At 41.7% G+C, this 11,207-nt stretch overlaps 1 protein-coding gene across 1 annotated transcript in view; it reads right to left on the reverse strand.

Annotated features, from left to right (window-relative positions):
- Window positions 1–11,207, reverse strand: part of ADAL (adenosine deaminase like) — a 34,637-nt gene that overhangs the window by 9,901 nt on the left and 13,529 nt on the right. Inside the window, exons 5-8 of the mRNA XM_018560491.1 lie at window positions 10,817–10,898; window positions 10,193–10,319; window positions 5,484–5,564; window positions 3,063–3,189 (exon numbers count right to left, since the gene is read on the reverse strand). Of these exons, the coding sequence (XP_018415993.1) occupies window positions 3,063–3,189; window positions 5,484–5,564; window positions 10,193–10,319; window positions 10,817–10,898 (417 nt within the window). The remainder of the gene's footprint in view (window positions 1–3,062; window positions 3,190–5,483; window positions 5,565–10,192; window positions 10,320–10,816; window positions 10,899–11,207) is intronic.

Raw genomic sequence — 11,207 nt, forward strand, 5'->3', positions numbered from 1 at the left:
AATCCAAAACAATCATAATTTCCCTTTAAAACTGAGTGCAGAAGACAATGATGTGCTGTGACTCACAGCAGCCATGCTCTGGCAGAGACTGCAAGTTGTACAACTTGCAGTCTCTGCCAGAGTAACTTACATCCCACTAAAGAAAGAATAAGCCCTGGTTCACACCTAGGCGTATTGCATATGCGCTTCTGTCGCGCGTTTTTTTACCACGATTCGCGGTAAAAAAATCGTGCGACAAACGCGCGTTTCCGAGGGCTACTTGGCTGTATCGCAATGGAAACGCGCAACAAAAACGGCCCAAAGTAGTACATGTACCTTTTCAGGCGTGGGCTGAAATACGCCAAGGTGTGAACCAGACCCATTGAATACAATGGGATTTAGATGTTTGAGCGTTTTGTAGAGCGTTCGTTGAGCGTAGAACGCGCTACAAAACGTTCAGGTGTGAAGGAGGGCTTAGGGTGATCAAAATACCCAAACTCACTGGCCCAAGTGGCTCCGGCGCTAACGAAGGGAAGGAGTCCGGTGATGTCACGGACATCGACGTCACCATACTCCTCCCCCCTTCCCTTCGTTAGCCGTCACGGACATCGACGTCACCGGACTACTCCCCCCTTCCCTTCGTTAGCCGACAGAGCCACTTGGGGAAGGGGGGAGGAGTAAGGTGACGTCGATGTCCGTGACATCACCGGATCTCCGACGGAACTCCCAGAAGCTGGCGGAGAGGTGAGTACCGATCAAAAGAATTTCGAGGGATTAATCGTTAATTTCCGCAGCCCTACTAAAATCTTATACGTTTTATAAGGCTTTAACATGTTAATGTTTAAAAAAAAAATATTTTCAATCTTCCTAAATCTGCAGTTTTTATTGAAAGAATATCTGGTGATGCTGCCATGAAGGTCCTTCTTGTCTCCCAGTTGTGCTCTTGCTTTGTCCCGTATCACACCCACCCCTGTCAGAGACTACAATTGGCAATGCAAACACACATTTCCCAGGCATGGTCCACTACTGTCACCTTCAGGAAACTGGAGCGAATGCATGTAAACAGGGAGTGTCTGAAAGAGCCTGAAGTAGATTAGCAGCACTGAGATGCAAACAAGAATAAAACAGGGAAATGAGGAACTACTTTAAGCTACTTAAAACAAAAAAAGAACTTAAAGGATAATTAAAGCCTCCGTTTTTTTTGCATATATCTACTGCTAGCAAGCAGTAGACATATGCAAAAAGTGTAAAAAAAACCCTTTGAAAAGGGTTAATACTTACCTGTGTCTTCCCCGCGCGCTCCCGTCCGAAAATTTGAAAATTCTCGGGCGGCCGCAAAGCATCTTGGGGCGGGCGCATGCGCAGATCACATTTTCGGCCGGGACGCGAGGAGAGACACACGGTAAGTCTATGGACGCGTGCACTCGCATGCAGACACCGTGGGACAGGAAGTGCCAGCAAGCTCAGAGGAGTCAGCACTGGATCGGAGACCCGCAGCAGCGCTTGAGGGACAGATGAAAAGGACAAGAAAGAAGAAGATCGGATTGAAAAACATAATTTAAGGTAAGTGCTGACATTAACATTGGGGGGAGGGGAAAACATTTTTTACTTTAATGTCACTTTAATAAAAATCTCTAAATACAACTCTAAAATGTAATATATTGCAGCTTACCAGCCCTTAGATGTGGTGGCTGCATTAGTTTTCTTTTTTCAGGCATTGTCACCTGGTGATTCTGCCAGTAACACATTTCCTGTCCTAGTATGACTATGTTTACTCGCCCTACTGTATCAGGACAACAGAAACAGGGCAAGACCGTGTCCTCTTGTGCAGAATATAGATAGATGGGGTCCTGTAGGCCTTATAAAAATATTGGTAACAACTGGTAACAAAGCAGCACAGGAAGAGAGTACAGGAAGTTATCAGCTGACAAGATTTCAGGGAAGATTAACATATATTTTTTGCACCTGTGAAGCTGACATAACGAAACAAACACTTTCAATGGTAGGTTCAACAGACCAAAAGGGAACAAACAGGAGAAGTTCATCGTTAGGGTTTACATACACTTTAACAACTTAAATGTTCTTGCGAAAGAAGAGCAGCAAATAAGCAGTCCAGTAACTGTCCCTGACGACCTAAGTGCTTGCATTTACTCTTCCACCACTACAGTATGCTGACTGATAGCAAAGCTTACACAATGCAATACATGATAGGAGTTTCCATTATTCTGTCTATTTTCTGGCCTGGTCCAATTCATCTATAACAGCGGTCACCAACCTTTCTGACCTCAATAACCACTAAATTCATCATTTTAAATCCTGCGGACCACTAATATGAATTTTTAAAATATATATATACCCTCCTGCAGAGCCCGCACTGTACTGAGAGGCGCGCATTGCTTGTGACCGCCGCTGCTTGAGTCAGTGAGAGGCAACCCCAAAGCCTCCGTGCCGCTTCAATGACGGCCCAGCCTGTACGGCATCAGAGGGGCCCAGGGACCACCAAAATGTTCTCGTGGACCACCACGGAACACTGGTTGGTGACTGCTGATCTATAACACAGCCATTACACATGGCAATTTAAGTCTGTACCAGGCAGCAAGAGGTATGTGAATTCCATACAAGTACATTTTCTTTTCATAGAAACAGCTGTAGGTTGTATTACATTTCCGTGGGCCCAGGACTATGTTATACGGTCCTATCGCATGCAACCAGATTTCTCAGGCTTATTAAAAAAGCACAGCCAGGGTAAATTCTTAACCACAGCAACCATTAGAATCCATCTTGTAGCTTTTGTTCAGCAAAATGATTTCTCATTGGCTGCTGTGAGTTACTGCACCTAGCACTTTCTGCGTTACCGCTTGCTCTGTTTATTGAATGCAAATGCTCTTATTGTTTAAAGCAATCAGCTCCTTATATTCCTAGTAAATCTGCACAGTGATAGAAGAATGAGGACCTCTAGCTTCCTACTGCACACAGCTTCAGCATTACTTTCTGAATGCTCTGGTAGCCACCAAACCCTAATGCTCTTTAAAGATACACCATAGCCAATGTCCCGAGTGTATGTACAACAAGAGTTTTAGTACCTATAGGAATGTTCTTTTGTTTCACCACTTCCACTACATCTGGGGAATTACACAGAAATGTCCCATGTCCGATTCTGTCTGGGGGAATACTGAGTAAAAGTTTCGTCTCCTCTTCCTGAGTCGGCACCTGGAATAGAGTATAAATCTTATAATATTTCCCACTCTGGGTTAGAGAGACACTAAACTCAGGAGTTCAATCTTAGAAATGCATTCAAGCTCCTTAACTTAATTACTAATTAAAACCGAGGGGGGTTTTAGCAGTTGGAACCCCTTGTAGCATTATAGTTTGTCCCTGTCGCTGGAGAAAAATATAAATGAAGGCTTGTAAAATTAAAGTGACACTAATACTCAGGAGTTAAATCATAAAAATGCATTCAAGTACCTAAACTAGTAACAAAACTGTATCTTATTTGTGTATCACTCAGCTGTAGATCCTCAAATCATCTCTGAATTGATGCTGACACCGTCCTTCCTTCTGGAGGGTGGCTACTTTTGTTCGCCATGGTCCCTGTGTGTGTTGTAATGTAGCCACCGCTCCAAGCTCACCCCTGTGATCAACTACAATCTCAATACAAATTTGTAAACTAAACATGAGATTGTATTCCATCACAGGAGCGAGCTTGGAGTGGTGGCTACTTTACAATACACACAGGGACCAAGGAGAAGAAAAGTAGCCCCCCATAGAAGGAAGGACAGTGTCAGCACCAATTCAGAGATGATTTGATGATCTACAACCGAGTGATACACAAATAAGATACATTTTTGTTAATAGTTAGGCCCTGTTCACACCAAATGCAGAGCAGATCTGCATGAGTTTCTGCAGTGGGTCGTGCCGCGTTTTTTTGCTGCGTTCCGGGCCGTTTTTGGTTAAAAAAAAATTATTTATTTTTTGTTTAGTTTAAAATGGGCTTTCAGTGCGTTCCAGGCGTTTGCATGTGTTTTTAATGCATTTGCATGCGTTCCAGAGCAGGTAAAATAGGGCCTGCTGCAGTTTTTTTTTACCTGCTCTGGAACTGAAGGCTGCGATATGAACTGGAGCTAAAAATACCATTGGAAAACATTGGACGCAGTTTTGCTCCGGTCTGTAATTGCTCTGCTCTGCACCTGCTCTGCGCTTGGTGTGAACAAGGCCTAAGATGCTTGAAAGCATTTTTAAGATTTAACTCCTGAGTTTGTTTAAAGCTGAACTCCAGGCAGATAAAAAAGGCACAAAATAATGCAGCTCTATTGTACATCATTAAATGCATATATTTAAATGCAAGTGGTATAAGTGCCTGAATTTGTAGCCTCTTGCACTCTACTGTAAATCAGAGTTTACTGTTACTTTAAGCCAACTGCAATACAGATCAATAATCTACTACTTTACAGAAGTTCATGCTGGCCATAAATAAACTTGTAATGATGTCTAGACCATATCGGTCAAGGCTCAGACAGTATTTGGGTTGCAAATGGCTGCTACAGTTTATCAGTATCTAAATAAGTGTTAAATGTTCAGTATGTACCGTGTTTCCCCGAAAGTAAGACCTACCCCGATAGTAAGACCTAGCGCTATCTTCAGTGATTTCTGTAATATAAGACCTACCCCGAAAATAAGACCTAGTTCGGTGGTAGGTCTTATATTGCAGAAATCCGCTAGGTCTTACTTTCGGGGTAGCGGCACATAAACTGAAAAGAGCAGCAAAGAGAAGGGAAACTACCATGGACTACAGTAAGGCACACATTACAGTATTGGTTTTTGTTAAAAAATCTGAGGGTTTAATGTCACTTTAAGCTATAACCTCTGCTGAATAGAAGTTGTTTTTTATGTCATTAAGTGACAAGTGTTGATATTTACTAGATCGTTTGCATATACTGGGGGATAAGAAGCATGCACCTGTTTGCATCCAGTCTACTAATCCCAGTCCTGAACTGATACCAGTTTATATCTATGGATAAGAAAAAAAAAAAACGATTTGCAAAGCAGGACAAATTGTCAAACACACACCAAGAAGCATTTTTTAAACAATTGACAAGGCCCTTTGCCCTGTGAATGTCTGTAAACATTAATTTTGAATAGATAATGACAAATGTTTCTAATATATTTTATTTTCAGGTTGAATGAATTGTGATGTAATACTGCATTATGGCTACTAGAGGGAGCTGGGGAGCATAGCAAATAAATATGTATTTCCTACTTCACACAAAACAAATGTTCATACATATTTGTAGGATTAAGGCTCTGCAAATTGTTTGTAAATAGACCCCATATTTCAGTTCTCTTGAGTATACACATGCAGATTTGTTCAGTCTGCAGAGAATCATCTAATTCAAGAATTGTGAATACATTCATTCCTGAATTGCATGATTCTTCCCAGATCAGATTGTTCTCCATGTCAAGATTAGCAAATGTCAGACCCTCCTGATTCTGTCATAACTATGTACCTCTGATAAATGGAGAGCCAATTTCAGGCCAGAATTCTTGGCTTCCGTGAGAGCTTCCATGAAGTCTTTTCCATGTCCCACCTATACAAAATTGAAATATTCACATCAGTAAACAGGCAGCCAAAATGTTATCTTACATTCATATTATTTAAAGCATTGTTAGCATCTAGACCCATACACTACACCTTCCAATTCATTGACCTCTACTTAGTGGACTCTATCTATTAGTCAAACTCTCATCTACTGACACACAATTCAGTGTACAATTTATTTCATGCCTAAGTATCTTAAATACCTCAGAGTAACCTTACTAATCTGTCTAGTTAGGATTTTCATGGGTTTTACTGACTTGAACCCATTAGCACTGACATGGGACTCTCTCTAAGGTTTAGTGAACCCCATAAGCACCTCTATATCTGCCCTACTATCCCTATAGTAAATTAAACAAGTGGATGTGAACTCAAGAAACTTGTCGTGTAAATAAACATTAATAAAGAAATAATAATATTGTATTTCCCTACTGATGTCCTCCTCTCTCCTTCACTCTTGCACCCACTACTGTTTCTTTACTCCAATGAGTTGGTTACTAGTATTGAGAATAATATATTGGTATAGAGATTGGCATTGAGAACAATGTGTAATCTGTTGACAGCATAGTCAGTGTGAAAAGACGATTCAATCCACTACAAATTACTTTTTTAATGTCTTCAAAACTAATGTCCCCCTGAACTGCATTCAGTCTTGTTCAATGAAAAGTTCTTATTCTTAAGTGCAGTAACTCATATTTTCTTGAATGTATTGTAATAGTAAATGGATTGTTATTATTTCAGCATGGTGGCTGGGAAAGGACATCTTATGCTCCAAGGAGAGAATTGATGGGGATCGCTTGTAAGGGGGCATGGTATTGCCAGCCGTGTTCCCCCAATGTAAAAGATTACCCCCGATGGAGAAAGGTGTAAGAGAAGTACTTCCAGGTCTAAGTAACAGAGTACCTGTCAATGGCTGTGAAGTCAACTATCACAAATGTTATGTTATGCTTTTAAAGAAACAATTGTTTGGAACTCCTTAACCCCAGTCACACTATCAAGAGTACTTTTCTAAAGGTAAAACTGTGATCAGTTAAAAAGGGGATGACAGAGGCCTAAAAGAGAGAAAAATGGCGCAGGGACTGTTGAGTTCTGTAAGGAATGTAGTGAGGTCAGGAATTTGGGATGGAGTTGACCAGATCTGGCAACATTTTTTTTGATGGGAGTTGATAGTACCCCAATACGGTCCTCTTAGAGAAATGGGAAGGTCTGTGCTGTCTGCATTCTGGATGTGTAATTTGATTAGTTGTATGTTGTCTCCTGGTAATGCCCTGTCCTGTTGTGAGTGTCAGGGTTCCACCCTGACTTAACTGGTTTGCAACATTCTGGCTTGGGTGCCATTTTACCCACCAGTGATTCCTCCTTTGTCTGAGTAGACTGTGTAACGTTGCTCACTACTCCCAGGCTCCCTCTTGTGGCCAAACAGGAGAGCATCATCATGGGAGTTTCCTGTCTCTGAGTGATGATGTCATCCCAGTCACTATTTAAACTGATTCAGTTCAGTCTGACTTTGCCCTTGAGTGGTTTTACCTGCTAGTGCAGGGTAGCAAACCTCCAGCCCTCCAGCTGTGGTGGAACTAAAAATCCCATGAGGCATTGCAAGATTCTCACAGCCACATACATGACTCCCGAAGAGAGATGCATCATGGGATTTGTAGTTTCACCACAGATGGACTCCACCACTCCTGGTAATGCTCTTTCCTGGTGTGAGCGGTATTGCAGCAGTAGTAGGACTGTCTCCTGGTAATGCTCTGTCCTGGGGTGAGCGGTATTGCAGCAGTGGTAGGACTGTCTCCTGGTAATGCTCTGTCCTGGGATGAGCGGTATTGCAGCAGTGGTAGGACTGTCTCCTGGTAATGCTCTTTCCTGGTGTGAGCGGTATTGCAGCAGTGGTAGGACTGTCTCCTGGTAATGCTCTTTCCTGGTGTGAGCGGTATTGCAGCACTGGTAGGACTGTCTCCTGGTAATGTCCTGTCCTGGTGCGAGTGGTATTGCAGCACTGGTAGGACTGTCTCCTGGTAATGTCCTGTCCTGGTGCGAGTGGTATTGCAGCACTGGTAGGACTGTCTCCTGGTAATGCTCTTTCCTGGTGTGAGCGGTATTGGAGCAGTGATAGGACTGTCTCCTGGTAATGCTCTGTTCTGGGGTGAGCGGTATTGGAGCAGTGTTATGACTGTCTCCTGGTAATGCACTTTCCTGCGGTGAGCGCTATTGGAGCAATTGTGAATCACAGTGAACAGTTCACACACAGGCAGTCATTTAGACACACGGGACCACATCTAAAAAACCCTGTCTATCATAGATACAGTATTATTTCAAATCAGCATTTTCATAGAAATAATTGTGAGTTCTATATATCCCAGACAGAATACAGTTCACATGTATTCATAAACAACTGCAGCATGACATAGTTGACACCAACCGAGGAACAGCACTAGTGTTTGTTTCTCACTAATCCTATATTCCCAGAACAGATGGTACATAGGAGATAAGGCCCTTTATTGTTATGAATGTTCTCGACGTCACCAGGCTGCATATCAGAGGCCTCCTCAAGGTTATTGCCTCATCCAAATAGCACCGTGTCTACGTTTAGTGGAAAGTAAATGGAATGAGTCTTTTTTCAGATAAAAAAAAAATCACTATAGCAGATATCTACATTCCATATAGTTTAGCATTCTGCATTTGTTATGAGTTAAAGTGTATATAAAGCTAAAAAATGTGTTTCTAGTTTTGGATAGCGTGGGGAAGGATTAGAACTCCTGTTGGGTTTTTCACTGCTATCCAGTTTTTGTTAGAGAGATTTGGCCCTCACTTAAAGCGGAAACACAACCACTTATCCTTTACAGCCAAGGAAGGTGCCATCTTAGCCTCTATTTGGATTGGTGTTGAATATGTAATAACTGCTGATGAACAGCTATGACACCAACCATGTCAGGTCTTGAAAGTTCAGTTGAGGGCAAAATTGAGCACACTGACAACTTTGACAATTTACACTCCTTAAAATTAACTGCTTTGGGAGACATTAAATGGGTGGGCCTCGTTCCGCTTTAATTTCGCCAGAGAGGTAGTAAGGGAAAATCAGCAACAGGGACACGGACAGGAATACAAATCTGAAAAGGGATCAACCATTTCCGCACTCTTATATAGAAAAACATAGAAAAACATTTTTAAATCTGTCTAATGTTCTCATATTGGAGCAGGGGGTCCCATCAGAGAACATCTAGGCGGTTATTCACAAAGCTGCCGAAGGCAGCCCAGTGAATACCAAGCCGTAGCCCCTATTCAGATAGGGGCGAACGGCAGTGAGTGAATAGCGACATGCGGCTCGGCTATTCTGCTCGGTACCTCCATTGTACCGAGCAGAAAAGCAAATAGTGAAAAAAGTTGGAATTAAAAAAAAAATGTAAATAAATAATACATTTAAAAAATAAAGATTTTTTTTTAAAACAACAAAAAAAAACAATTGGGCGGAGCTAGACGTGACAGCTAGCTCCGCCCAACTGTTTCCTATTGGCCGGGACCTGCTAGAGTCCTCTAGCGGGTCCCGGCCAATGAATAACAACTGGGCGGAGTTGGCCATGATGTCCCCATGTCATTTGGGGATTCTGATCTGTCGTTACAACTGGGTGAAGCCAGCCGTGAGATCACAGCTGGCTCTGCCCCCTCGACCGCCTTTGGGTGCTGTACGGGCTATTCACAACTGAACCGATGCTACGGCCGGATCCTTCGGCAGCTTTGTGAATAGACCTTCTAGTATTCATTCATAAAAATACAAGGCGTTGTGCTGAGAGTGACCCTCCCCCCCTGTATTTTAACAAGGAGGGAAAGTCGCTCAGCACAGAGGCTGTTCCTGGACCCCGAAGATTGCTGTAAGGCTTTGTTTTAGCAGCGGCTACTACACTGTTTTACAGGATCACCATGGCCCTGCCAGGAACCATTTATATATACTTGCATTGTGCAAAGCTGGATCAATGTCAGTATATATACATCTATGGTTGGAGTCATCTTTAATCAAATGTGCCTTTTGCATAGGGTTTTATATACAAGCATGGCAATTCTGATAAAAATACGGCCGGATTGCATTAAAACAGTTTCTTCCTTTGCCCCCCAAATGACTATTGCACCCTTTGTCTCCACTATACCCCAGACAACTGCCCTTGATGCCATCTGCCAGTCACCGGTCTGATATCTAAAGGGTCCTGCTGCCATAAGGGAATTGTAGATACATAGAATTGTGTGTCTATGGAAGCATTCTGTAAACCAATATAGACAACTGTACACAAGTGTAGACAGGCTACCATGTCAAGGGGAAGATATAAATGTTTTTCACTGACACACAAGAGACCGCAAATACATCAGAATAAAAATAAAAAAATGTACAAAACTATCTTAAGCTGGCAATATAAGAATGATGTTGTTCAGCTAGGTAAGTGGCTAAATGGTGTGAATGGATGAGTCTCCCCGGCCGGCTTTTGAATTCAGACAGCCAGAACTTGCAGCTGTCAGACTACACAAATTGTGACTGAGGCTGATTGGATCCAGTCACTGTTTGGCTAACTTACAGTATCAAAATGTCACATAGATGGAGCCATTACTAAATAACATTTGGTTTGCTGAACTCACTCTTGGGTCACCGCTGAGGTCCAAACCTAAAACCTGTTCATTGGTGGAATGAAAATATTCTTCTGCAAGCTTGACCGTTTCTTTTGCAACTGCTGGGCCCCCTCTTCTATCAATGGCTAGCAAGAACCTAGAAAAGAGCACACATGTACTATGTAGCCTGGTTATAGAGATTACAGACATTAATTACAACCCTCCAATCACATATCTTTTTAAAAACATAACATTTGTATGTATGTACTTGTTCAACAATGGGAAGTTCAAATGTACAAGGACATTTTAAATCTGATTACTCCTGTACTGTCTTTTTTCATTTCAGTGTCACATAAGCGTATTCTGTGGAATAAACAAAGAAAAATACTACAGGTACACAAATAAGGGACTGACTACTTCATACCTTCCACACATCCCAACTTTGGAGTGGCAGCTATGTTCTCGGCCCTACAAGGTTTAGGACTTAGTAAAATGGGTTTAAAGATTTCATTTTTGGACAGATTGGGATGTGTGTTGTTTCTGGAAATATAATATTACAGTAAGTGTCAATGATTTGTGCTTTATTATGATGTAAATGAAAAAAAACGTTTAAAAAAAGGCACATTGGCCAGAAAGATACACATTTAAAAGTACCTCACATCAATGTCAACTTCCTCCTCTTTGCACTGTTTGATGCCTTCAAGCACGGTCTCTACATAAGTTCTTTTCGTCATCCCTGCAAGGTAAAGCAATAAAGATGTTACATGTGTATAATATATCTAAAATTCAGAATATATCTAAAATTCAGAATGCATTCAGAAATATGTATATATTTCTGAATGCAATCATGCAACTATATTTAATAAGCCAGCTGGACAGCATCTAACAATAAAAAGAACTGACCAAAGAACTGACCAAATTCAAGATGAAACCTGCTCATGAAAATCTTTTACTGAGAATTTACATTCCCCACTACAACAGTTCAACCTCCCCCGGGGTACATGCATCCTATCAGCATAGAGAACTGGCTAATGATATATATATA

This window comes from Nanorana parkeri, unplaced genomic scaffold (genome assembly GCF_000935625.1).
Source record: "Nanorana parkeri isolate BGI_ZX_2015 unplaced genomic scaffold, ASM93562v1 scaffold459, whole genome shotgun sequence".
Lineage (NCBI taxonomy): Eukaryota > Metazoa > Chordata > Amphibia > Anura > Dicroglossidae > Nanorana > Nanorana parkeri.